General features: G+C 40.0%; 4 protein-coding genes across 9 annotated transcripts; 1 reads left to right on the top strand and 3 right to left on the bottom strand.

Annotated features, from left to right (window-relative positions):
* Positions 1-1,720: 1,720 nt before the first annotated feature.
* Positions 1,721-23,648, bottom strand: LOC128256000 (uncharacterized). Of its 6 annotated transcripts, none has more exons than XM_052985986.1 (12): positions 23,514-23,648; positions 18,723-19,451; positions 9,179-9,514; positions 8,102-8,357; positions 7,364-7,962; positions 6,986-7,268; positions 6,674-6,917; positions 6,451-6,617; positions 5,495-5,761; positions 4,844-5,008; positions 3,634-4,748; positions 1,721-3,542 (listed from the first exon to the last, which is right to left on the bottom strand). In XM_052985986.1, the coding sequence occupies exons 2-12, from the start codon at positions 18,909-18,911 to the stop codon at positions 2,739-2,741; spliced, it is 4,425 nt and encodes a 1,474-aa protein (XP_052841946.1). In that variant the 5' UTR covers positions 18,912-19,451; positions 23,514-23,648; the 3' UTR covers positions 1,721-2,738. The 6 variants fall into 6 exon arrangements, with proteins under 6 accessions (XP_052841946.1, XP_052841945.1, XP_052841943.1 ...); XM_052985985.1 differs by lacking the exon at positions 23,514-23,648 and adding an exon at positions 23,321-23,451; XM_052985983.1 differs by lacking the exon at positions 23,514-23,648 and adding an exon at positions 23,246-23,385.
* On the bottom strand, positions 12,560-13,717 carry LOC128256001 (uncharacterized). The gene has a single exon (XM_052985989.1). The coding sequence runs from the start codon at positions 13,356-13,358 to the stop codon at positions 12,723-12,725; it is 636 nt and encodes a 211-aa protein (XP_052841949.1). The 5' UTR covers positions 13,359-13,717; the 3' UTR covers positions 12,560-12,722.
* LOC128256003 (uncharacterized) lies at positions 23,234-24,698 on the bottom strand. Its single transcript, XM_052985990.1, has 3 exons — positions 24,304-24,698; positions 23,842-23,879; positions 23,234-23,779 (listed from the first exon to the last, which is right to left on the bottom strand). Exon 1 carries the CDS (start codon positions 24,572-24,574, stop codon positions 24,344-24,346), a length of 231 nt encoding a protein of 76 aa, XP_052841950.1. The 5' UTR covers positions 24,575-24,698; the 3' UTR covers positions 23,234-23,779; positions 23,842-23,879; positions 24,304-24,343.
* A 519-nt stretch (positions 24,699-25,217) lies between these two features.
* LOC128255771 (mediator of RNA polymerase II transcription subunit 15) lies at positions 25,218-27,922 on the top strand. The gene is made up of 2 exons (XM_052985514.1): positions 25,218-27,235; positions 27,383-27,922. Exons 1-2 carry the CDS (start codon positions 25,434-25,436, stop codon positions 27,741-27,743), a joined length of 2,163 nt encoding a protein of 720 aa, XP_052841474.1. The 5' UTR covers positions 25,218-25,433; the 3' UTR covers positions 27,744-27,922.
* The last annotated feature ends 12 nt before the right edge of the window (positions 27,923-27,934 follow it).

Below are 27,934 nucleotides of genomic sequence, written 5' to 3'. Positions count from 1 at the left end.
ATTTTCTCTTCATTTTGTTCCAAGATTGCGGTGCTATAACTCATGAACGACTTAAAAGAAAAGACAATCAATCAAACACGTGTTAGCGCGTGAAATGAACGTTCTAAAAAGGTTGAAGTATGACCTGATGCGACGAATAAAACAAGAACTATGAGCTTTCAGCGCCAACTAGCGAAAATACCGCAAGACTTTTTTGACAACCTTCTCGTTGTTTTTTTAAAGCGATTTTAAAACGCAAATATTTTGTGGGCCACCCTGTATATATAGCGGTAGAATTGAAAATCTGCTGTGATGGCCGAAAGGTATCGCCAAATAAATAAGGATTGCATACCAAGACTTTAGGAAATTTAATTGGTTCAGGAGAACGAGCGTTGAAAGTGTCATACCAAAAAAATTTTTATGTGGAGTTTGGGTTGGGAAAATATTACACTTTTTTTTTAACACAGTTTTAATTTTTTCAAACGCGTCGAATGACAACAAATTTGCTTGGATCTGATGCTCCGTTCAAAAGATATTCTCAAAATACTTTTTTTTGGTATACCTAAAAAATACAAAAGTTTTCCTCGTCGTTTGTCAGTTTCAAAAAAATTTAAGGACTCGTTTTAGAATCCTGGGATTTTTTTTTGCGTTGGGCAGGTCGTTAAAAAAAAAAATTGTTCTCGGACTTTTTAAATAACTAGCTTATTTAGCGGGAAATCGCTCAAAATAGCTAAACTTGGACTTGCCGATGTTTGCTTGCTTCTCGTTAGTTAAGATTTAAAGTCTTGTCAAACGTAGTTTTTTAAAACAAAATTAATACTGAAGTATAGGTAAAAGTTTTTTTGTAAAAACCGTGGTCACAATATTGGGGTACTTCGACTTTATATCAAACAAAAACTTCTGATATAAAACAAAAACGTCTCTTAACGAGGTAAAAAAGTCGTGACGATAGCACCTTCAACATTCGTCACGCTGTTTTTTTTTTATCTTGCCTGTTTAGGCAAAATACCTGGATGAATCGGTCCGAATGGAAACATTTAAAAAGCGTATTTATTAAGTCGAATGCTTATTCATTTTTCGTCACAGAATTTGATATCAGATATTTTATATGTTATGAAAATGCGAAAAACGTAGAAAGTTATCAGAAGTTATCGTCGAAGTAGTGTTTTCAAAGGCAGGAACTAATTTGGTTGGTGGCATGGCTTACGAACTGGTTTATGTATGAATGCGCGGCATTTTCATATTCATTTAAAAATTTACCACTGATAAGCGATTTTCTTTAAACGCACTCATTTTCTTGAAAAATTTATTAAAAAGCCCCCCAACGGCCTGCACATATGGCATTGTGCAATTTTCTCAAAACGTATGCATAATATTTTGATTAAATTTTGTGAGAGAAGCCCGTTTTTCAAATGAAAATTTTAAGTATTTGCAGGCTTCCAATTTGTTCAAAACCTATTTGAATTGTTAGATTTTTCTTTTCTTAAGAAAGTGTTTAAATAGACACAAATTAAAAAAAAATAAATACAGCCTCAGTGTTACAGATTATTAATATCTTTATCTGTAATCGTAAGTTATTTTAAATTTATTGCCCATTTAAAATTAATTTAAGACAAAATACGATTTTAAAACCATTAAAATATGTTATTTTTAATGTTCTTTTGCCAAAAAATTATCTTTTTCAATGTTTAATATATTACTTTACTCCCAGCTCTAAGTGAAAAATGTAAAACAACATTCGTTTATGTTTGGAGAATTGGTAATTTATTTAAGATAAAGTTGAATTGTTTATTTATATAATGATATAACTAATTGGTTTAAAGTTTGTAGTTTTTGTTTTATTTTTGTTTTTTGTTGTTTTCTTCTTCCTTTACTCTCTTTAAATTATTTAATTACATTTAAAATCACAGCAGTCTTTCATTAAAAAATAGTTTTATCAATGTTGTGTTTAATTCGTAGAATATAACTCTAACCATAGATCGTATAATAACTGAACAAACTCTCACTACATTCATAAAAAAATGTTTAAAATTTAACGGAATCAAGAGCTTACCACTAATCGGAGCTACGAATTGCCACTGCAAACTAACTACAGATTTAATAATCACCTATATATATTAACATTTAGGTTATCTATATCTCATGCAGATATAGATGTACGTATCGTCATTGAACTGAGTTGACAAAATAAACACGTTTATCTTGTTTACGAATTGCACAAAAGTTGAAAGTAACATTAGTCGATATATATATATATATATATATAGTAGTTCTAAATATTAATAATCTTTACCGCTAGAACGAACGTTGGTTTCCTTTGTATGAAATTTCTGCTACTGGAATGTATTTTACTTGCTCCTGTTGCTGAAAAACCTTTCGCCACCCAATTTGTGTTACAAATTCTCTATAATATCTTGGCATGTGCGTTATTCGTTAATCTATATAATCTGTTTGCGAATATTTGAATTATCTCTAGACGTATTTACACGTTCCGTAAAGAATTAAACTAGCTAAGAATCGGTGTGGTCGACGAAGAATTGAAAAAAGTGTTTATAATTGATATTCAAAATTTTGATTACGCTACTGAAATCGAAAAACGGGAAAGGGATAAATTTTGTTGGGAAATGGAAAGCTAACTCCTGTCCAATTGCTACTTTTTAGGATGGCTATATCGTACATATCGGCTTTGATCACAGCTACGCAGAGTTTAGGCAAGGCGAGTAGTCATTTTGGGTAGCTAGCAGGGCGGAATCCGTAATTTAGCCTGCCACCTGCTGCATGGTGATGGTGCTGATCAACTGCTGGCAGATCTTTCCGTACTCGAACTGGTCCCCCGAAATGCGGCGCAATTTGATGCCCTTGCCGGCTCCATGGTGATCCCGGCTGCGTCCCTCGCACACCTGCAGTTCGATCTGCAGGCCGCCCGAGTACTCCAAACTGAGATTGGTGGTTGGCTCTCCATAGCCAGAGTGTGAGGCCAGGAGGGAAGCCGCCTCGCATGCTAAGGGATTCGAGCTGGAGGCATTCGAGGCGCTACTGTGACGCGACTCCGCCCCACTATCCTCCGAGCTAATGCTTCCCTTGTGCAGCACAAAGCCCTTGGGCGGCATTGTGGAGTCAATGGTCTGCTTGACCATCTCCAGAATGCGGGTGGAGTCCAGATTGGAGCACTCATGTGGCAGCGGCACCTCGTAGCACATCTCATCCGACATGCGCCGCGAGTCGCACATGGAATCGGGTGTCAGATGGCCGCATTCCGTGTGATCGCCCATCTCCGAGTGCGAATCCGACTTGAAACCGGAGCTGGCGGATGGCTCCTGACAGGGCGAGAGGTTATTCGAGTCGTTGCTAAGCGAGTCGTCCGAGAAGCCCAGCGACTTGTCGCTGCCCCGCCGGCACTGGGCTTCGGTTTGAGCCTGCGCTTGTGATTGGCCAGGGTGGGAGGAGCTACTTGCCACCGGACAATGACTTCCGCCGCTCGATTCGCAGTCCAGGCTGGCCTTACGTCCGATTCCCCTGGTTATTGAAGGCATATCGCTGCTGGGTTCCGTAATAATCAGGCCCTAAAGGGAGAATTAGTTGCAAAGTCAATATGAGAATTCTTTCAACCGTCTAGTAATTAAATTGAACAGTTAGAAAGTTAATTGATCTCACCTGCAGTGACATAACAGGTGTGTGCTGTTCCAGAGAATCCTCGCTATCGCGACTGTTGTCCGAGGATAGAGCCACCAATGTAATCTCGCTGCCCTGGACGTCGGTGAGGCATATCTGTGGCGTAATTCCTCCGGTACAGCCGGCATATGGAGTGCCCGTGCTGATAGTGTGACACATCTGCCCATTCCCATTCTCCTCCTGGATGATGCACAGGTTGGGTGACGCCGGGGGCGTGGGCACGACCCTTACGGGTTGTGCTGGCGAAAGATTCAGCGGTTTTAGATCGTAATACGAAGCCGTAGGCACAAACCAATTGGTGGCCGCGTAGTCCGTGGACTGCTGATCCATCATTCCGCCACAAACGTCCATGGACAGGTCCAGCGGTTGATTGGCAGCGGCGGCAGCAGCTGCCCCCTCGCTGGCGGCCGAAGTGCCCCTGGTGATGGAGCCACCAGCCCCACCAGTGCTCAGTCCGGAGATGCCCTTGGTGATCTGGTGCAGCGGAGAGGAGCCACCGGCCGGGCAGGGCAGGTAAGGATTGGGGGAGCAACTGCCGCTGAAGCTGCTACTGTAGACCGGCGATTGGCAGCCGCTGCTCGAATTTGAGTTGCTGGCTCCCAGGTTGATGCTGCTGAACTGACCCACCAGCTGCTGTTGATGCTGCGGCTGCGGCTGCAGGGCCAGGCTCATTGGCTGATATGGCGGGTAGCCACAGATCATTTGGCCAAACATCTGCTTGGCGGAGGTCAGCGAGGCATTCACGGCTCCACCCTGCGGCAGGCTCAGTGGGGAAACACTGAAGCTTAGCATTTGCTGCTGTTGCTGCTGCTGCTGCTGCTGCAGATACAACAAGTGACTCTGGTCCAGGTGTCCTCCACTCACCGCCGCCGCACTGGAAGCGTGAGCGGCCAGTCCCAGCAGCGGAGCCAAATCCATCGGCACCACATGCGTTGAGATAATCTTATTGGCTATTTCGAAGCTGACGCGCTGCTCCTTGACCAAGCGGTCCAGGGCGGGCATCAGACTCTTGATGGCATCGGGAGGAACTTCGATGTCATGGCCACGCCGCAGAGCCAGCTGCAAACCCATGCCAGGCTTGCCATGTATGGGCGAACCTATGGAAACAGAGTTTCAAAATTATTCATTTCCCCCCTAAGATGATAAGCTTGTGTTGAAGCTTGTGGCGTTAATTTTGGTCTCCGTCTCTTACCTGGCAAACTGATCGAATTTTCTAAAAGCGGCGGACTGGGTGCAACCAAAAAGTTTCTCTGTGCAATACCTTTCTGCAGGGACTGGCATTCCTGCAGCGGTCCTTGGAACTGGCTTTTGGATCCCTCCGAGGCACGTCGCACTGGACTGTAACGTCCTATTGTCGCTAAATGGCAAGCGGCGGGGGTAAAAATACGGAAAAAAGGAAATGGACGAAGAATGTCAGCCAAATGACAACGCATCTTAATTTATAAAGTTTTCTAAGCAGGTATTCCAATATATAATCATGTACTACAGTTAAGGTTCGAGTTAAGGAAAGTAATTAAGACAAACTTTTGAATTCGATTATGTATATACATAAAAAAGAATTGGTTAGCAAAAAAAAAATATTTAATTGCTACGTTTTAGATAAAGTTTATTACTTTTATTTCTTTTTTAAATTGAACAAATATTTAAATTAAAAAAAAGTAATAAAAAAGAAAGATTGATATGTAAATAAAGCGGAGGCTGAGGCAAGGCCCTTATAGTTGTAAGTTGGTCTGTTTATTAAAAAGGCATCTGATTTATGAATTTTAATTTTAGGATTTGAACGATTTATGGACACTTTTAACCTAACTTCAGGTGGAGATCCCCAGAAAAACTCAAGACTTACCACCCTCCTGAACGGTGGGCAACTTCGGGTGGACCACCCGATGCAGGCGCCGGTTGCTGTTCGCCAGCTGGGGCACGGAGCCACCGGCGGCTGCCACCAAGGGCAGCGAGTGGGGCGGCGACATGCCCTTCGACATGGCCATGGGAAGGGCCACGCCCACCGGGTATGCACCATTGGGGGGCGATTGGCTTAGAGATTTCAGGGTGGGTGGCAGGTAGTCGCGGTTCATGCGAGACTCAACCTCGCGAATTAGCTCGGGGGGAATCACTATCGTTTTATGCGAATAAGGTCGAAGGGGTTCAAGCAGCGAGATCAGCGAAATCGGGAGTGGTTGCGGTAGCGGTTGTAGTTGTTGTGCAGTAGCGGGCGATGCAAAATTATCAATCGCAATAAACCAAAAAAGTTTACATAAAAAGAAAGTTTAAAAAAAGCAAAACATCAAATTAATACAGTAATAAAATAATAAATAAACTTTGTATACGAAATTAACAACTGATCGATTTACGAATAAAATACTTAATTATAAAATTTAAGACGGAAATAAAGCTATTTATAGAGCCATGCAGCTAAATTGATCGAACGTTTTGATTATCAATGGTTTAGATCATTTTTATACCCTTGCAGAGGGTACTATAGTTTCAGTCAGCCGATACTTTAAAGTATATATATTCTTTATCAGCATCACTAGGCAAGTCAGTCCCTTTCTAGGCAAACTAGTCTCTCAGTTTAAATCTTAATGAAACATTAATTTTACTGATAGGGGATAAAAACTTCGGCTTGCCGAACTTTCCTATCTTTTTTGTTTGTTTCAACAAAGTGGTACTTTTTCTTTTTAAACTACTAACACACTTTTGGGATTAAATTTAATGACTTAATTTGATAAACATTATGTTGATTCACGGGCTATTTTTAAAATGGTTCCCCAATCAATTTGGTATGCAGCTACTTAAACGCACCTGGCGGTCTTTCGGTTACCGTGAGCAGACCCGTTCTCCTTTGCCGCATGTTGGAGGAGGTAGTTGGAACCTGGGACTGTGATCCTGGTCCCGGGCCATGTGACACGGAGAGATCCTCCGTACAGCCCACCGTATGTCGCTGGGTTCCTCCCCGCTTCAGCATATAGCTACAAAGAAAACATTATTATCATCGCCTCAAAAAGAATGTAAGTTCCAAGTCAACCTCTGCAGCTCCTCGTTACACTCGCCGGTGGCATTCTCCTGGCAGCACTGCATCTGAGTCCCTGTCTGTTCGTTGAGCGGCGACAACTCCTGCACGGCCAAAGGATCTGTGCCACAATTCGGGTTGATGTAGTATCCGGCCGTCTCCATTTGCTGACCCTGAGCTGGACCCACAACGGAGCAAGTAGCAGGATAAAAGATGTGAAGATTCGCTCCGCCATCCGAAGCACGACGTCCAAATGAGCCTAGTTAAACGAATGGAAACGTTAACAGCTTGTGTAAATGGTTTCTTCGAGCAACAATCAATGCTTACTGGCTCCCATAACAACGGGCGGCTTGAGCAGGTGCTGATCCTTGATGGTGAGATTTTGCAGGGGCTGATTCTGCAGCATGGGCAGGTTAACCGGATAGTAGGGTACCGGCTGTGTGGGATCGCTGCATTGCGGTGGACACTTAAAGTCGATGGGCGGTACATGGGGATTGGCCAGCGCCTGCTCGTGGGCCACATCCCCGGGTCCCACCGTATGGCGTCGCGTATTCGCCCCGTTGACGCCTCCGCCAGCCTGTGCGCTCAAGTGCTGGGGATTAACCGGAGGCTGGAAAGGGAAGAAGTCAAAAGGTGATCATTAAAATATATAAATTAAAAGAGATTGAGTGTTTGTCGGTTATTCACAGCTTGAATCGCTCCTACCTCATTGGCTCGGGCCAGACATTCGAGCTCAAAGTCACCAAACTTCTCCAGATCCACGGCGACATCGGACCAGCCAAAACCCAAAGCCGAGCTGGAGGCATTGGCATTGCTTAGCGGGCTGAGCCGGTCCAGAGATTCCTGCTTTACGGGCTCCGAGCGATCCACCACGCCCGTCGTAATGCTCGTCTTGCGAGATCGGGAGTAGGCCAGGCTGGCGTGGTGCTGCAGTCTTTGGTTTTCGCGCCGCCTCTGCTGCAGCTTGTCCTGCAGCAGGTTGTAAATGGCGTAGATGTTGTCGAATCTCTGCTCGTGCACCGACTGAGCGATCATGTCGGCGGTCAGGCCGGGCAGCTGGAGCATGTGCGTCATCACCACCGAGTCCAGCTGCGGCGGTGAGTCCGCCACACTGCCCAGCGAGGATGTGGATGCCGACTTGGATACCGTTCCCGATCCAGAGGCAAAGGACAGGCCCTCGAAGCGCTCCTCCTCCTGCATCTCCGACTGCCACTCGCTGAGCCAGCGGTGCTTGATGATCTGTTTGATAGTGTATCGCCGGTCAGGCTCCACCACCAACATATTGCGGATAAGCTGCTCGCATTCTGAAAGACAAAAGTTAAACAAATTAGTCTACTAAACGATTTTAGAAAGAGGTTTCGATGGATAGACCAACTATCCCAGATTTCAATGCTACAGTTCGTCGTTCCAAAAATCAACATAGTCTATCGATTGTAAACTCACCTTGCGACATGAAGAAGGGAATGCGGAATTTGCCCAACACAACGCGACTTTTCAGCTCCAGAATTGTTTTTCCATCGAAGGGCAATGCTCCGCAGACCAAGGCGTACAGAACAACGCCCAAGCTCCAGATATCCGACTTGGGTCCGTCGTACTCCAATCCCTGGAAAACTTCTGGGGCGGCATAGGGCGGGGATCCACACCAGGTCCTTAGAGTGGCACCTTCCTCGTAGTGATTACTAAAGCCAAAGTCTGCGAGCTGCAAGAGTAAAAATAAGTAATATATTTTTTTAGAATATTTAGAATATATTTATGACCTCAAAAATTAAAGTACAACTAAATTTGTAAGAGATTATAAACATACATATTTTTTTCTTACTTTGTTTCAAAGTAAAACAATAATTAATTATAAATATCCTTCTTTCCGGTAGTAGCGACGAGCTTATTCTTTGATCAAACAAAAACACCTCTTAACAAGGTAAAATTGACGTGACGATCGCACCTTCAACTCCAAAAACTTTTGTGTGACTCTTTGTGACGACTATTTTTTATTTAATCAAAAAAAATTACTTTATTTGTATATAATTTGTTTTGTAATGGTTAAGTTACAAGGCTGATTTTGTTTATTAACCTTTTCAAAGACTCTTTTGCTCCACCGGCCTCAACAGCTTCTGTAAAAGACCACATTTCTTTTGCACTTTCACCCCCATTTATCAGAAACCAAATGACTTTCTAAAACTCTTAGTATCGAAAAAAGCGAGACCATTTGATTGCTATATCATTTTTTAAGATCGGACTATTCTTAGCTGACTTCGAATATTGCGGCTATATAAAGTAGTCTCCTTGCATACGCTTATTGGTGATCATCGTCACTACATGTAATACCGTCCGTAGTAGTATACTGTTTTGAAGAGAATCAAATTATAATGCTTTTTTTGAAATTGTTTTAAAATCCATCAATAAACAGAAAATGTATTTCTAAAACTATCAAATAATAATATCTCTGTATTTCTAAAGTTAAATGGGCTGTATCTTATTTTTGACGCATCTCACAGTGATTAAATGCTGACTCTCGCTCACCTTGATGTTCATGTCCTTGTCGAGCAGGACATTCTCGGCCTTGAGATCGCGGTGCACAACCCCCCGCAAGTGGCAGTAGTGGACGGCCGAGACGAGTTGGGTGAAGACGCGTGCCGCCTCCGGCTCCTTCATCCTCCCGTTGGCCACCAGGTGGTCAAAGATCTCACCGTTTGGGGCATACTCGGTCACCAGGTAGATCATCGACTGCGACTCCATCACCTCGTAGAGTCGGGTGATATGCGGATGCCGCAACGATTTCAGTATGGAGATCTCGCGGAACGTCTTGCTCAGGTACTCCTCGTTCAGACATGTTTTGTCTATTATCTTGATGGCCACCTGCAAAAGAACACGAGAGCAAATAGGGAAACACATTTAGTCGAGTAACCAAAATGCCATTCTCCGCCGGATTGTTTGTCGTTCCCCTGGTTTGTTTGGCCGCAGGTGATCGAACGAACATTGGCAGTAGAGCGAGAAGAGGGGGAAAAATGAGATTTTATAATGTGGGGGAAACTGAGAGAGCCCCGAAATTCAAACCGTGTGGGCTGTCCAAAAAAACGTGTCTCGCTTGGCTAGCAATACAGTGGCACAAAAGCAAGTATTGGATAATTAAACAAAAAAATCTATTATATTTTTTAAATAAATTAAATTTCTTTTTGTGTATAAACTGTTGATTAAATATATACTAAAATGAAGTAAAAATAATTGGCCAGAGAAATTATTATAAAAAATTGTTGTATTATGCATTAACATATAAATCCTTAATTATTTTAATATTTAAAAAAAAAAAACAGAACAAAATTTAAGAATGCAAAACCATTTACTAGTTAATTAAGTCGTTGTGTGTGTTTTATATTTAATACTTGAAATACGTCAGCAAAAATTGAATGTAGAAGGAATTAATTTGCTGGCTGACCCTGGTAAGTATTGACCCATTAAAATTACGCAAGTTAATACAAAATTCAGTTTGGTCTTTAGACCAAAAATTAGTTAAATTCGGTGAATATGATTTCCCTCAGTTTCTACAATTGCCCATGGCTACAGCCATTTCAATTTAGAAGTACTCATAAATTATATTTTTTTTAACAAACTAAAACAAGAAAGGAAGTAAACTTCGGAAAGCCGAAGTTTATATACCCTTGCAACTATTGCAAAAATTAATTGTTCTTGAAAACACTTAAATTTGATTGTTTCCATGGGGGCTATATGATATATTCCCCCGATTTTGTTAAAATTTAAGCCGTAATTTTGGAATATTTCATCATTACTCCATCTCGAAGAACTAAAAAATTAAAAAACAGCAAAGCTTATGTACTACCAGCAACAGGAAGACAACTTTTGGGAAAACTGAGAGACTAGTTTGCGTAGAAACTTACAGTCGGACAGAAGTACATGCTGGTCAAGGATATATATACTTTATAGGGTTCGAGAAGGAAGCCTTCACTGCGTTGCAAACTTCTGACTGAAATTATAATACCCTCCGCGAGGGTTTAAATATATATTTATATACATATATATATATATATATAAATATTATAAATTTAAATCTAAAAGGTTCTCAATTATTTAGGGTTTCTTATTTGTAAGCCAACTAAATTAAACTATGGCGCCAGAACTAAAACTTAGAAACAATTAAGCAATGTGGTTTGAGGGATAGGAATTGGGAACATAATTTATATAGTTAGTAATTATGTTTAATCTTTTATTTATCAAAACAAATAACGACAAGATACCTGAAAAGGTTGTTATTTTGGTATGCAAGTAAAAGTCATTGGGTAATCAATGTACATATATTGATAATTTAAGAATTGTTTGTGTTAATATAAGCCACTGTAAGCGTAGCTGTTGCCAGGGCCTCTGGGTGGGTGGATTGGTGGCGCACAGTCTGCAGCAGCACCGGCGACAGCAGCAGCACCGCCGACAGCAGCAACACCAACAGCAGCAACATCAACGGCAGCAATACCAACAGCAGCAACACACGATGACAGCGCCATACAAGGTGCGCGTGTTCGGATCTCGGGATCACTACGGATATGTGAATATGCGATCCGGATAGATGATGATTTAGGTACGTAAGGGGAGCGGACCGGCGGTACGGGGGCGGTCAAGGGAGGCAAGACAAAAACATTCTTTGCTCAAGACTTTCGTTTGCCGCCGACGACATTGCCGTCGCTGACTGTTTATTTGCTTTTGTGTATTCGCAAAACATTTAAAAAATTTAACACAATGTTAAATAATTAACAACACAAGTAAGCGTACACTCACTCAGTCGCCCTGCCTCTCACTCTTCAGCTCTTGTTCTCTCGCTCACCCACACTAAGCAAAAACAGCATCATCACCACCGGTTTCTTTTGGCATATTTGTTATTGTTTGCTCAACAACAAATTCGTTCTGTTTCCTGAGTAATTAAATTTTTGTTTTTAAATGAATATAAACAAGACATTACATTTTTAATCATACGCCTTGCAAAAATAAAAAATAATCACATTTATATTAACACAACTGTGAGAGACTTTGAACTTGAGGCCAGTGTGTAATGCAAACTATTTGTTTATAATAAAGACAAAAATGTGCACTGCAATGCGGCGTATGCGTAATTTCTGTTAAGCGAAAGAGATAGTACACGGTAGCGAGATGAGTTTGACATTTTTACATAATTGCATGAAACAAAAGCTGATTCTGCACTGATATTACGCCCTAGAAATCGCCAATGCCACGTGAGCAGTGTGAACTTCAGCTTACAACGGAATAAAAGGCAAAATAAAAGGGGGGGAAAGAAGAAATGCCATTGCCACGTGCCATTTGACCTTTCCTTTTGGTCGCCGGCGATTGCGATGAACCTCAAGCCCTGCTCGCAAATGAGACATTTCAAAATAATCGCAGCCAGAAATAACAGCAACTATAACAGTCATAGCAAAAAATACCAGTGTCTCCTCCTTCAGCCGAAGGCAAAAAAATCGTATCAAAAGGTCCTATTGATTTAAAAGGCAAGCTCAAGGCAAGGTCTAAAACGTTGTTGATTACGAGTGTCGGGCATTAAATAAGACACCTGAAACAATGTCAAGAATTTCAACAAATATTTGCAAATCGCAATTCATAGCAATCGTAAGCTTTGTGGTGGAAAACGATTTTTTCTTAAACAATTTCTTTAAATTAATTGATTATACTTAAAGCGGTTTACAGATTGTCCTTTAACTGGGAATTTGTATATATATTATTTTTAAAAGTGGTTGCGGTTTTTGGTTACATTTCAATTGGATTCACATGATTTTCTTAAAATATTTGAGAAATCAATTTACCCATGTAGCTTTGTTGCTATAATGAAAAATTTTATTTTCTAGACACTGCAAATTAATGCAGCAAGAAAGTTGTACAGTGAGCGCGGTTGATTGGTAATTTTTTTATTTTTTACTCATAAGAACCATAAACATTTAAGACGTCTACAATTAATCATAATAATATAATTATGCGATTCTGATTCTAATTTTCAAACATGTATTTCACAAGTATTGCTGCAAACGGTGTAAAATAGTTTTTATCTTTTAAGCTACATGCTACCTTTCCATAAAAGTTTGTTCTCTCGCTCCAATTTCTCGTACTCCTCCTTCAAATCATCAAGTTCTTTTGAGTTCTGGGCAGTCAAACGATACAGTTGGGTATTTACACCAACGATTTTTTCCCTCAAAGCATTTACTGTATACTGGCTGAGACGCTCTGGACGGAAGACGTCCTCCTTTATGGTGGCCACAAAGTGCCACATGTCCTTGAGTTCCCCACGCTTGGCGGTGCGATATTGCTGCAACTTTTCATTAAGTTCTAGTTTCTCCTGCTCGATTTCGTTGATCAAACTAATTAATTCTGCAGTGGAAGAGCTAGGCGGACGTGTATTTCGAGTAGTTTCTGGGGTTTCCAAAGCAATTCTTTCTCCGCCATGTTTTGGATCGGAATCCAGTGCATCCTCGTCATCATGGAGTGTAAAATTATTGGGGATTAACTTAACCTGATGGCACTCGAGATATTTTTGCTGCGCTTTCAAACGAGTCAATTCACAGATTATGGCGGTGGGTGTTGGTTTAGGAGTTCTGGTTTGGATTTTGACTTGAGTCCGCTTGCGAATGGGTTTCTCGGGTGCCTGGGCTTTTGGAGCCGGTGACTTTTGTTCATCGACTTTTGGGTTTTCCATTGGGGCTTCTGTAAAATGTGATTGTTGCACAACGTACAATGTACGAGTCCTTGCAACTTTTGCAGTGTTCGTGTTGTTGTTATTTACACGCGGTAATCAAACGTGTTGCCAGCGCACCCACCCACCTCCTCTTTCCGCGTGTTTAATCGATATGCGACCTCCTTCGCTTTCACCTTTCCCTCACTCTTTCTTTGATATCGTGGCTGCTGCACCACCTATTCTTCTTCTCCTATGCGCGGGGTCAGTAAACTTTATTTGGCTTGCCTGGATCTAAAAATTTTCCAACCGGTGGCGGCAAATTTCAGTGGAAATGGAAAATCGATTACTACAATTACAGTTTCCATGTCATGGCCTACTTAATTGCCCATGGAAATGGGGCAAACAGAGTGGGAGTTAAGACCTCCTCTTCGTGGTTAACTAATTTCTAATCAGTGCATTCGGTGCGGAAAATCCATGTGACAACCTCAAGTGTCGATCAGAAGTTTGGCACGCTAATCAAGTTTCAATGGGCACCGCAAATTTGTTTAAGGAAATACAGTGGGACTTCTTTTATTTAACGTATACTTAAGATTTTTTTAATATGCAAGGCTTTAATCCAAACTATTATTTTATAATTTAAAGATAATAACACGCAAAAAAAAAACGTAAAGTTTAGTTTTGATAAGTGCGTCTTAAAAATAAATTATAATTAACAATTAAAAACTAAATAACATAACCCCTAAACTTTTTAATTCAATTTCTAATGAGTAAGAAACTGTAGTTTAAGTCCTTATTTTTTCGTGATTATACCCAATAGCTTAAAATTCATTTATCAACAGTATAGTTAGTGTTATTTCCATGTACATGTATGTACATATAGATAAATAAATATCTAAAATTTTTTTTAAATATATATAAAATATTATAAAACTAAAGAAAATAAACAAAAATTGTTTGCGCTATCCATCAAACCAAACAAATAACCTACACTATAAAGATAACAAATTATTTTCAAAAAAAATTTAAACTTTATTAATTGATACTCTGTAAATATTAAAATCAGACTTTTTTAAATATCGCCAAAGATTGACGGAATATTATGGCGTTACAATGGCTCCTATTTAACTTTAAGTTAAGATAATTCGAGTTACAAAAGTTCGTGGTATGGAAGTTTTGACTGTTTAAGGAGGAAACACTTGAGTTTATGTTGATTTATTTTTTGTTTTGCTATCGCCTGCAAAGTCAAATCAAAAACAAAACAATCGAAAGAGCCCTATGGGTGTGAGCAGAGAAGCATGCAGGGAGCATTAACTTGGCGCGTGCTGTTCGTCGTCTGTTTCCCTCCCTCCAACACCCACACGCCCATCCTCTCTGCTGTGGGAGTGGGCGTACGAAAGAGTGGGCGAACGCACGTGACTGATTTGCGAATTTACTTTTCTTGCGGACGGGGACAAAAAATCGCGCAGAAAAGAATCAGCAGAAGAAAAATCACCACTTGATAACGTTTTCGGTTATCACTGGCATGCCAATGTATGGGTCTGTTTGGTGCTGCAGAAAGAGGAAGACAACCAACATACTTTTATTACTATCGCAGCCAGACAAATAAGAACGGGAAATAGTAAAGAAAAGAATAACGACGACCTTAAATTTAGTGCGCATGATTTTTTGGGTTTTGTAAACACACGCGAAAATTATAAAAACCGCAGACAACAAAAAGCGATCTGCAAAAAGCCGCGAAATTGTTAATGAAAAGGTAAATAAAAATTGTTAAACGATTTCATCCACCCATCTTGCTCGCCCACTCTCTCCGTCCTGCTTCCACCCGTTGGATTCGGTCTGACGCGTGTTAGATGTTCAAACATGTTTTCGGTCTGCTGGCCAAGAGGCAACGCTCAGACGGCAGCTTAAATATTTGCCCATAGCAAAGATCAATCAACAAATGCGAACAAGGCCAGGAGAGAGGCCAAAAAGGGACGGGAAGAGAATAGGGCTACACGGAGAGAAACATAGCTGGAAAGGATTTTAAATACACCGGCGAATAGTGTCGAAACCACTCCAGATTTCCGTGTCACCTTCTTATAATTTAGTAAAATATTTACAGTGTTCCACAAAAATAAAGAAAGGAACATTATTAACAAAATTATATTTTCATAAAATAATTATCAGAAGTATCAAAACTAAATGAGGTAAAGAACAGTTTCTTACAATTTGTATATACTATTTTTGTTTTAATTATTTAATATAAGCTTATTTTAAAGTATCTTTTAATAGGGAAAAGATTGATCTAATAGCATAGCATACAACACTATTTATGTAAACACATTTTCTGAATTTGATTATTTTCTTACTTTTCAATTTTTTGAATATCAAATAAATTTAAAAACTTAAATAATCTTTTTTTTTTTGTGGTAAACACGAGAGATACATCTACGAGGCATGGCTAGTGCTTAATTGCATCAATTGGAGCATTAAAACAGTTGCCAAGGCAACTGCGAAAAATTCAATTAAACTGAAACTTGCCAATTGAGTGCAAACACATTCCACACAAAAAATGGAAACTAAAAGCGACACGTGAAAGCGAACAGAGAGCGTAGAACTTCAAACAACGAAAGCAAGCAATTAATGGTATTTAGGCCTAATAGAATAGGTTATGGTTCGGATTTATGATATTTTGTTTAAAGATGTACATATCGCAAATTTCTTATCGATTGTTCTGCCGTTCCTAGGTTTATAGAAATAATAAAAGTTTAAGTTTTTTACCTATGCGCGTGTGTTTGCTATGTACCTATTCGTATGTGTACAAGTGAACTTTTGCCACTCTCCATTGATAATAGTGAATTATTGGCAAATGTGCTTAAGAGAGATAAGCCACGGGCTCTTAGGCTACCATATGTATATAGATCCAAAACATACTCATGTTGTACTAACAAATATATACATTATATATAGAGTGAGTTCAATGTACATACGCATACATTGGATGGGCAATGCAAAAATAAGATAAGTATGCACCGTTGGACCTTGAAGTTGTTGAACAGCTGTGTTCTTATCGAGGTAAACTTAATTTCGTAACAGTCAACAAACAGTTCGTCTGAACGAAAGAAGCTGATCTGATTTGCTTATCTGTCTTAAAATGCTATTGACCGACTGGTTCCAATTTTTTACAGTGAATATATTTTAAACACATCAGGCCCATTATTTGTCTATCAAAAATATTTTGGAAACTACGAGTAAATCAGCCTTAAAAGTCGTTTGAAACATGTTACATTTAAACATTTTTGTTTAGGATACCTCCTTATCATCTCTATCAATTTAAAAAAAAACCTAAGGTAATGATTACATGAATTTCAGACGAGACAAAAATGGAACAGCAAGGCTTGCGAATCTGGATGGAGTCTGGAGTATACTTAGAGGGTGTAAGCACTCATTTAAACAAGCTTCATTGCAAAATTTTACGAAAAAATTTTTTAAGCATGATTATAGATTTCTGACGCAACATATTGCTACTGAACAAAAAATTTCAATTTTTTCCGAAAGGATGCAGAGGTAAATTTTGTTTTATTAAAATTCATTCTGTAAAGTTTGCGACATTATTTCAACAATTAGCCACTTTTTTTTAAGTTAAAAGTCAGATTATATATGACATTTTCCATTGACCATTTCAGACAGATTTTAAAAATAAAATAAACATTTATACATTTTTTTGTGAACAAATCTTAAATAATTTTTAACTAATGATCTTTCTTTAGGCATAAAAGCACAAATAGTTAGTGTTGCTTCTGTTTTAAAGTCGTGTATGGTAAGTAAGAAATGGACTCTGATGTAATGGTTTCTTAAAATTTGAGTATTGCTTTAATATGGTATTTAAAAAATGAATGAATGATGAACCTCTTCAATCATGACATATCCGGCGATAATTAATAAAAATCGAATTTGACAGGGTCACGTGCTGTTCACAGATTCCTCAACGTTGTCAATTATGCAAAAATTCAATTGTTTGATCTAAAAATTTGCATTCTCCTCAGCCCTCTTTTCCCCTTTTTAATCTTTCTTTATTTGTTCCTCCCTCGCTCTGTTACGTTAAATGATTAAAGTTCTGTTTTTATTGCTGTTATTGTGGCTGCCATGAGTGAGTATTTCTCTTGACAATCCCAATTATCAAGTGTCACAGCTGTTGCGGTTGTATTAGCACTTCATCTGACGTTCCCACTCACAAATACTGATAGAAAAAGATATAAGGATGCAGGTGAGTCAATCGTTTGGGCGCTCTAAGTAACGTTTATAGTATATTGGACAGGAAAAAAGGCGTTTAATTGTGATTTACCCAGCTCATCAACTTGGGTTTATAGCAGGAAATTCTTAAAGGAAAAAAAACAACAAAAACAGTTTTGTATATGCAAATGTCATCAAAACACAAAAAGCAAAATTAAATTACTTCCTCAAAAGGTTCACACACACACACACACACGCACACGGGAGTAATGTAATCAATGAGGGAGATGGCAGAAACTCACACTTTTAAAGCCCCTTACAAATGCGATTCAATTAGCATCTGTCGATTGCCACCTCCAGATCACTCTTCTCCCTTCCCCGGGCATTGTCAATTGAAAGGAAATAAAAAGCCAAGCAACCGAAGCCGAAACAGAAAGACTGAGATGCCGAAATCGAATCGAATCATCTGATTGTCAATAACTTGTGTAAATAATTATTGTACACATATGTATTTACGCGGCAATAAACAAAATCATCAAAGAACAACAACTAAAATCAATTTAATCAACTTAAATGCGCAAAATATCGTCGAGAAGCATGAACTGGTTAGTTGAAAAGCATCGAATTTACATGTGACTTCTGGTTAGTTGAAAAACATCCAATTTACATGTGACTTCCAATACTGAAAACTATAATTAAATAATTTCGAAAGGCGGCAGCTGAGAGTACACCGAAATTTATATACTTTTGATGTTGAATTTTCCTGCTTAAAAGCCAAGTTTTATCTTAAACCGCCTTTTTAGTCTTTTATTTTCAAATTGGTTGTACTTGCATTTGTACACACATAAGTATGAGTATTTCATCTTTTGTGTGCTATATAGCATCCATTGAAACAGTTTAAGAACAAGTCCGTTCAAAAGTTATTTAAATTAATAATTAATTTGCGAAAGATTTAGAGAAAGTCAGAAACATAAACGTAACCCAACATTTTGATAAAATTTCCAAACATTTTTTTATACAATAATTTTTCTTGCATTTTTACTTGTGCATTTACTATATAAACGCTGTAAATTGCCAAGACAAACACTCGATTTGTCAAAAACAAATACCTAGTTATCGGCTTGTTAATTGAGGGAATCGGGACCTATTGAAGGCATTGGATTAGGAACTCACCTTTGTCTTGGTCACGATGTTCGTGGCCAACTTGACCACGGCAAAATTACCCTTGCCGATGGTCTTTTCCAGCTCATAGTAGCCGACCCGCAGGAGCTTGTCCACGGATATCTTGCTGGTCGATGGCACCTTGTAGTTCTGTGGCGTTGAGGTCGAAGCTGCTGGTCCAGCCGTTGGTGTGGTGGCCATCGCAGAGGCGTTGCTCTGGCCGGAGTGGATCGGGCTGGCACGTGGTTTTAGAGTGGGTATCAGCTGCGTAATTGCCTTATGCGCACAGGAAATTCACTTAAAATGCATTTTCTTTTGTCGCGAACCAGCAGTTCGAGCGCGAGCTCATTTGCTGGCGGCGAGACTAACAAACCGGAGAATGGAGAACCGGAGAATCGAAAATTGGAGGCGGGATGTGGGAGATTGGAGAACGGAGAGCCGCCGCCAGCAACAGCGAGATGCGTAGCTTGTGGATTCTAAAATATTCACTTAATTCGATTAAGAGGTCAATGGCAGTTTCTCGTTCGGACGTTCCAGCGGATTCTCGGCGGGCAGTGGGCCATGCCCACCTGGCAACTCCAATTCTCACTTTATATTCTTTTTATTTATTTAAACAGCACTTCCTCGAACTTTTTATTCTTTTTCGGTTTATTTTTTACGACGCCTTTAAGTCTCAATTTTATGGGTCTTTGTTTAACGCAAATTACTTTTCACATTTCGATATTGCACTTTTGTCACCGCCTTGGGGAAAAAGAAAATTATTAAATATGTATTTCACTTTGACTAGTTTTTGACCTTGGTTTTTTTTTTTCTTTATCGCGGGTGGGCGTGGCACGTGTGTGCGTGTGGGCTAATGAGCAAAACAAACACCAAAGATAGCAAATAAAAAATAATAAAAAACACAAGCCAGTGTTATCTATTCGCGCAGAAATCTCAAAGAAAACAAAAGGCACATTAAATATTTTTCCTGCCATGCACGTTGAATTGACAGTTTTATATTATTTCATTTTTATCTATTTTTCAAAAGATATAGATGACATTTTCTGATATTTGCTGTTACTGTAAAGATAATTTTAATAACTTAATTATATTATTATTATTTAGGAATTGTCCCGCCATTTTTCAAGTGGCGCTTACTTCAAGCTCACTTTTGGCGACCAGTGTAAATTAAAAAGTAAAGTAAAAGAACCGACAGAGGTAATACAAAGAAGAAGAAAACAGGGCCCATGTCTGGTTTTTTTTCGTAAGCCGATCGCCTAGCGAAGAGGGACCAAGAGAGATAGAGAGATAGAGGGGCTCTCAATGGGTTAATGTACAGCATCAAGGTCGTATGAAAACCGGGCAGTTGCACAGCCACATTCGCACATAATCGCCCAGCGAAAGAGAGGGGAGAAACCGACTGGGAGAGGGATAGTACAGGGGAGCACGGGGGCAGAGAATCGTCAAAAAAGCTCATTGAAATCAATTTAGAGCAGAGTGTGTGCAAGGAAGAGGAAGCAGGCGGCGACGACGGTGATCAAACATTAACCCAACACTCGCGTTCACATAATCTAAACAAATTGTTTTCCGCCAACTTTCTCGTGATATTTCGCGGGTGTGAAAAGAGCACTGGCAGCTGGACATCGCCCTCCCGCTCCCCCACATTTTCTAACATTTCTTAAAAGTTTTCGATACGCTTTCCTTTGTTTATTTGCATTAATCATGGGAAAGATACAAAACAGTTGTAGATTTCGGGGCATGAGAAGTTAGCAAGTGGGTGGCAACTACCGGAGACCGAAAACACCGGAGAACGAAGCGCACGGAGTCAAAAGTCAAAGCTGAATGAACTTCCAACTTGGAAGTTTTTCGGCGAAACTGAAGCCGGAGAGGCTGCGACCTCGCTTCCAGCCAGCAGCACTTTTCCAGCGCAGAGAGAGCAAGCGGCACGGAGTGAGCGAGAGAGATGGTGAGGTGGGGATGCGAAAGACGTCACCAGGTCAAAGGTGCTGCTTCCGCTAAAAATCGCCTCTTACACTCTAAACTCTCTCATGCGATCATTTTAATTTTACTAAATTCAATAATATAAAATTTATGTTTACTTAACATGTAAAATAGTCTTTAAAAAATGTTTATAGTAAACTAATGCATATTTAATGAAAAAACTGTATTTTGTGTAATTAGCAATTACAACACATATTTTGAACATCATGGTTGTCAGGTTAGTAGTGTTCAGTCGTTTTTTGCTATGAACTTCCTAGTTTAGTCGTACTATCAGGTGCCCTAAATTACCTATTCGAGTAAAAAAAATTATCTTACAACAAGCACACTCAAAATTAAGCTATTTGAAAAAACCTATATAATAAAATATTAATGTGTGAATTTCCAAGAGTTTTGATTCATTACATTTACCCAAAACAATAAAATCTGAATCACCAGCCAATCACTCAGAAAAAAATTTTGGTAGCCTGAATACAAAAAAATTACCAAAGTGAACCAAAGTTGAACTTGGGACTTTTGCGCAAACTTTCATTTTTTGAATCAAATAAATTCATTCCCACACAAAATCGTGGGTAATTTCTATTTCTAGAAAATTTAAACTTGAAAAGATAAGATCATAATTTTATAAGGATTAATAATTTCTAAGTGTACAACAAAATAAATCATTAAAATTTACTTTCAAATATGGTACACAATAAAACAGAATTCCAAGGCTATATTGTAAATTCTGTTATTATTAATTTTTTTTTATTAGTCCAAACTTCTTAAAATTTTTGGTCAGATTCGAGTAGTAAAATGCTTTAAACAATGCATTCAAATTATATTTTTTGATGAAATAAACTTGGTAGCATTTGCCATTTAATCGCATTACATCGAAGTCCATTTAGAACGGGAATATTTCGGGTCTGCTGTGCACCAACACTACGTATCTGGCCAATTCTGCTGATAACTAGCTGTAGCGATCCCAGTTGTTTGGCTTTTTTTTTACCAAATCAGAGAGCCGAAATGATTAAAAAACATAAAAACAACAGCAAGCGAAAGGCCGAGAAGAAACGACAAGTAAAATAAATGAGGCAACAAGCCGAAAGCGAAAGAGGGAAGGCGAAACCCGAAAGCAAAAACAGCAACAGGGGCTAGAGAACTTGGACTTACACAGCAGCCAAAGCCAGACAGAAAAGCAGACGGAAAGATAGGGGGCGAGTGGGAGTGGAAGATGTGTGGGGAGGAAGAGGGAGATAGAGCAAAGCAAACATGCGAGAGACCGTCGTCAGCTCCCCATCGATTTCCAAAGGGCAGAAGGAGGAGGCACTATCAGCATTTGCATGTGTGTGAGCGGGGGCGCAGCAACAGTTTGTGTAGGTGTTTGGGGTTGTAAGGAGTCAAGGAATTTCACAGGAAAACTATTGAAAAAATAACAAAATATACCATTCACGCACATACACAAAAGTCAAAAACATTTGAGAACTATAACTCTTTAAAGAAGCACACAAACATATAATGTAAATCAAATATTCTTAAATTCAAGTTTAAAGAACACAGATAAGAAACAGCTTGATGAAGACCAAAAGTTAAAGTTTATAATTTAAATCAATATTAAGTCTAAAGCTATAGGAAAAACTGTGTATCATTTTAATGGTCGAAATAGATCAAAAAAAACTCTAAACCTAATTTGAAGTTCACAAATATCATTATTTACATAGTTTCTGAACTATTAAGATACATATGTACATATGAAGTTTTTATTTTAAATTGATAATTTCAAGTAGAGCATAGTACTTATGTTTTAGAGAAATAAATTAAAAAAAAGATAGCGATCTGAAACCTTTAAATCGAGTTGAAATATAAAAAAATTAAAAAAGTTTATCAAGAAACATATTTTTTCCGTGTAATTGCATATGTGTGGGGACAAAAGAAAAACTTGTCGAGGTCGCACGCACACACCTTAACTCTCACACATGTGGTTACAGGAGAAAGCACCTGCAATTGATAACGGGTCGCCAAATGGTAAATAGTATAAGCAAGTAATGCGCAAGGTGTCCAATTAGACCACTCAACGGCAATTGGCTTTTCGCTGCCCCTTATTTGCGTTTTACCGGAGTTGCCATGACGTACGCAGGCACACACACACCATCGAGCGAGCGAAAGAGCGAAAAGAGAGCCCCACACACTAACACCGTTATGCATGGGAAAACGTCACGACTTCCAAAGTGGAAAATCGTACGCGCAGTTTTTTTTTTTTTTCTTCACTTCGAATCGAAGGTAAATCTTGCCTCAGCGCACGGCACATAATTGCCATTCATGAATGTTTTTTAGCTTCCGCATCTCAGTGGCCATTAGAGATGGCTGCGTGTGTCACGGTGGCATTTTAACACTCCATTCTGCCGTATTATGGAACGACGGAATGTGTCACGCGCTCATCACTGGAAATAGTTGCTCACCAAACACACGCACACACACACACAGACGCATGTAAAAGCGCTGTTGTTGTTATTCCGCTTTTCTTTCAGCCTCCGCAACAACAAGAACAATCACAAAAGCTGGTCAAATACAAAACACACTTGTAAATTTATTTAATCTTCGCTCCGACGTTTTTCTTTGTTTTTTTTTTTTTCATACGATCTGGTCCCGCTTACACATTTCGATTTCTATCCTCCTCTCTCCTTCATTTTACTTTATTTCCATTTGTCGCCGAGTTTTTGCCTCTGATTTTTGCTTTTCTTTGGCTGGCGAGATTTCTTTTCACGTTGAATTTATACTATATTATATTTATATTATTGCGCTTATCACTGGCGCTTTGTTGCTGCTGGCTTCGTGCCTCTGCCTTACATATTATTTTCACTTGGTTGTTTGCACTGAACAATCGGATTCGCGTGGGCGAAGCGAGCGACGCGTAATTTTGCATTTAACATTTAACATTAACACACACAAATAATCGCCCTCGGCTATTCTATTGGAATTTTTTTAGTGCCGTCGACGGCGATTCTGATTGGACAACACCACCTGCTCGCGAAGCAAAAACTCGGCACCGACTCGGTGTGACCATGCGTCGCTGGAGAGAAAATGCCGAAATCGATTACGGTTGCATTGCAACTCTGTGGGTGAAATAAGAAGTTATTCAACACTGATCTTGGATTTGAATTTCTGGAATACTTACCTTCACTCTGAATCTGTATTGGGGTAAAACACTTCAATCTGAAAATGGGTGAAACATTGCTTTATTTCTTTTAAATAGTAAAGAATGGTTATAAAAATAGAACCATTAATATTTCCTTATCTTAACTCTAATGGTAAGGGCTCTAATGATAGGGCTATCAATAATTAATTGTATAATTAAAATTTATATATTTTAGTTTAATTTTATTATTAAGTTTTAAAGTCGTTTAATTGGCTTTGGCTCTAATTCTGACTTTTAAGTAACAAGAAAATTACTTCCTTCAGCAATGATAATAATTGATGAGCAGCAGACAATGTATTTCTAAAATAGAACGAGTGCCCGAAAATATGCGTTGTTATTTCTCTGCCATTTAAATGTTATATGAAAATCGGCATAAATTACTTGACATACTTTTGGACTCCAAATAAAATGTTTTGCTTATAATTTGCGAAACACGCTTACCAATTAAAACCTTTTTTTGGTTCCTATATCTTTTTGGCGCCTAGAAATATGGTTGGCGCCTTGGGTTGCTGCACTTCTTTGACGACTCCGCGGTTTGGGGTCGCTGGCGAGTCACCCTGGTCGCCTGAGCCACCTGACGCACTTTCTCGATCAGAATGGTCTTAGGAATAGCACGGGCCTCATACCACCCGGGATTTACGGCTTTGACCCAGGTATTTGCTCTGCACTCGAAGCCGCTCAGAAGTTTTGCCACACAGCCAAAGGACACCATTTTTCGCTCGTATAAAATTGATAAATTCAATGAAAATTATTAAGGAAAATTCCAAACCGTAAGTTTTATTGTGTTCTCTTGAAACAGGGAAATCAAATGAGTTTTCCTTGTTGTTACAAGGGAAGTCATATTCGACGCCTGCTGTGGTAACGGTTTTTCTCCTTCCTGCGCAGCTTGGAGTACGCACCAAACTAATTAGCATCCTGGAAGGTGCTCCGCTCCATGAATGAAATCCTTCCAGCTGGTCATTGATTCAACTCTCCACCAGCAGCCAACTGAATGAAAATGGAGCCGGGAATTCCACTACACCACTAAAACGGGATATGCGCGGTTAAGGGAGTTATAGGAATAAGGCTGAGAGAGAGAGAGAGAGAGAGAGAGAGCGGAAGTTACGCACTAGGAGACGCTGACGTCAGCTAAAAGTTTTTCAGCCACTCAGAAAAAAATCTGAAACAAATAAATATGTATATTCCAAAAGAATATGGTTATGTTCGAAGTTTAGAAATTAAATTATCCAAGTAGTATCAAAGTCATAAATATATTTTTACCAATAATAATGTAACTTAATCAAATTTTTAAAAAAGGAATTAAAATGTAATTAAACTAAAAAAAGATAAGTAAAATTTATGGTATAAGAACTTAAATTGTGAACTCCAGTCAGGCGTTGATTTGCTCGTCAAAGTTTCTTCCCTTATTAAATATGGCACACGAGTGCATCCAAAATTTTCAATGAACCCACAAACGCCAGATAAACCGAAAAAAAGTCATCCAACAGCAAAGTAAATCAATTGAAAACTATCGAGTCAGCAGCTTAAGAACGCAACTCTTCCCAAATAAAAGTTAATTCGTTATTTATATAATGGTTCGGAAAAGGGTGTTGACGAATACGGCCAAGCAGGCTTCGTTGAACGCCTATCAGCAGATGTGGCAGCAACAGCAGCAGCATTATGCCCGAAATCCCGTTGCTGCCTCGATGCCGGAATATTGGCATTCCGTGTGCAACAAGTTCGCTGGCGCAATGCCCCGAATGGCGGTAATAGCTCCACCGGAGGTCAGCAGCCGGAAATTGAGTCGTCTGCGTCGGCAGCTGATGAAAGTGCCCAGGGAAGCAGTTCCGATGCAGAGCTTCATTCCAAATTATGGGCTACAGCAACATTCGCAAGTGCAATTCCAGCAGGTCTATCGCACCGCAGGAAATAGATCCTGCCTAAGTCAAGGCGGTTCCAAAGCAGCCCTGCTAAGACCAGGTTCCATTTTGGCCGCATGCCAAAACCAGGGTTTCAGAAATGTACCAGCAACAGCAACAGCAGTGGGAATCACACCAACGACACCCCAGCAACATCATCATTTTAATCATGGGAATTTATTCGATTATCCGGCAACAATGAGCCCGATGCAATGGCAACAGCAACAGTATCAAGTGCAGCAGCAGCACAAGCAATTTCTAATGCAACAGCAACAGAAAGCAGTGCCTGTTGGTATTTTGAAGAACTCTTCAAGATTTGAAGCTGACCACCACTTCGGCAGAGATCTGCAGAGCCCCAATCCCTCGAAAACCAAGCGAGTGACCATCAAAAACACAGCTGCCAGGTATCAAGAGCCTATAGTTCAACAGCTCAAGCCCGAGATTCCACCCAAACCAAACAAGAAAATGAAACAAAATGTACTGAAGAAAGAGCGCCAGAAACTGCAGCAGTTGCAGCTTCAACATGAGCTTCTGAAACAACACCAATCATTGCAGAGTCAGAAGGAGCGCGATAAGGTGCAGCACCAAAAAGAGCAACAGCAGCAACATCTTTTGCAACACCAACAGGACTTAAGGAAGCAGCAGCAACACCGGGAGGCCCAGCAGCAACTAGGTCAATCCAAGAACTTTAATTTCGGAAAATGGGCCAACCACTTTATAGAAACCTCCATGTACACAGCAGCAAATTCAGATATAAAACCACAAGCCTCGAAGCAAGTTCAAAGCTGCATGTCTAAGAGCTTCTCCTATGAAAAAACCAGGGAAGATATTGAAAAGGAGCTCCGTGCTAGCCCAGAAAAGTTGGATCTATCCAACAGAGAGGGAATGACGTCTTCGAGCCGCTTTCTCAATCGTCAAGATGAAAAACTGGACTCCGGAAACGAAAGCAGCACAATAACCCTGACCACAGAACACGAACAGTCAAAGAGTCAATATCAGAGTCGAACCTCTTTGGCCGACAAAGCCACAAACACTAAGCCAGACCCTCTGGATGACATTCTACAACGCGGTCCTCAGAAAGTCCTATCGGCCACCTCAGCTTCTAGTCGGGGATCAAGAAAACTAAACATCAATGAGCTGTTGAGAAACGAAAAGATCAAGGGACTAGAGGGCAATCCCATGTTGCATTCACTCATGCAACTGGTGGCCCACATGTGTGAGTCCAGGGAAAGTGAGAAGGACGAAAGGGAGCCTAAAAGTCGTTTACCGGCAGGATCCGGTTCCAACGGTGGCCAGAAGCAGTACTCTGTGTACCTCGTGGTTACCTCCGATGAGGAAGACGACGACGGAAAACCATCAAAGCCGAAAGTTGAGCCGTCCAGCAGTGATCCGAAGTTGGCTAACAACAACGAAATTCACGGGGAAGATGAGTATGCCAATCGCTGTTGCAATACCTATCAGGCAGAACATCCCAGGTAAGTAGAAACATAATAAAATTTATAGTATTATAATTGTTGCAACACAAATCTCCAGACGAGATTCCATAGAGTTTATAGTGACTTCTGTAGCAACTCCACTATTAGATCATTGAAGAATCAATTTATTTATATTTTACATTTTAGGGTTGGCCGTCGTAGACGTTCTCGGAAGCGCTTGAATCCCCGCCTGGGTAATCTTTACACTCCCTACCCCAGCACGCAATCGCAGCTGCCCATGAGAAGACCCCTCCACTGGCCCAAGCCCGATTATTCCAAGCCCCAAGGTCGTTCGAACCGAACCCGTAACCCAACTCGAGGTCGTTCCCGCTCCTCAACCAAATTTGCGGTGAAGATGCTTAACCAGAGATCTCTAAACTCGGCTCTCGACGAGAAACAAAGCTGGCGACTGTGGGAGGACTTGCCAATAACCGCCAGAGCTCTTAATAGGGCATATAGCCGCTTGCTGACTTTACCGGGAGCTAACCGAAGCTGCACTGAGATATAAGACATCCCAGACTTATTTTGTTAACTGACCCTGGAAAAGCCAATTTCAGATCATCGACGAATCCCCAGGCACAGCTTTATTCCACCAAAAAGTGTATTTAATTGGGGAATAAGGCTGTGCCCAATAATTTGTCCTTGGCCTGAGATTTTCTTCCCACTTCAAATAAAAAATTACTGTTTTACCCTGAGTTT

This window comes from Drosophila gunungcola, assembly GCF_025200985.1.
Source record: "Drosophila gunungcola strain Sukarami chromosome 2R unlocalized genomic scaffold, Dgunungcola_SK_2 000012F, whole genome shotgun sequence".
Lineage (NCBI taxonomy): Eukaryota > Metazoa > Arthropoda > Insecta > Diptera > Drosophilidae > Drosophila > Drosophila gunungcola.
Note: the sequence above shows the minus strand (reverse complement) of the source record. Positions and strands in the feature narration are given on the sequence as shown.

Excerpts from the sequence above, each read along its gene's own strand:
- LOC128256003 (XM_052985990.1), bottom strand. The coding sequence starts at position 24,574 with ATGGTGTCCTTTGGCTGTGTGGCAAAACTTCTGAGCGGCTTCGAGTGC.
- LOC128256001 (XM_052985989.1), bottom strand. The coding sequence starts at position 13,358 with ATGGAAAACCCAAAAGTCGATGAACAAAAGTCACCGGCTCCAAAAGCC.
- LOC128256000 (XM_052985986.1), bottom strand. The coding sequence starts at position 18,911 with ATGGCCACCACACCAACGGCTGGACCAGCAGCTTCGACCTCAACGCCA. Across the intron at positions 8,358-9,178 it reads ACAAGGACATGAACATCAAG|CTCGCAGACTTTGGCTTTAG; the intron begins GTGAGCGAGAGT and ends TTACTCTTGCAG. Across the intron at positions 6,618-6,673 it reads TGTAACGAGGAGCTGCAGAG|CTATATGCTGAAGCGGGGAG; the intron begins GTTGACTTGGAA and ends TTTTCTTTGTAG.
- LOC128255771 (XM_052985514.1), top strand. The coding sequence starts at position 25,434 with ATGGTTCGGAAAAGGGTGTTGACGAATACGGCCAAGCAGGCTTCGTTG. Across the intron at positions 27,236-27,382 it reads TATCAGGCAGAACATCCCAG|GGTTGGCCGTCGTAGACGTT; the intron begins GTAAGTAGAAAC and ends TTTACATTTTAG.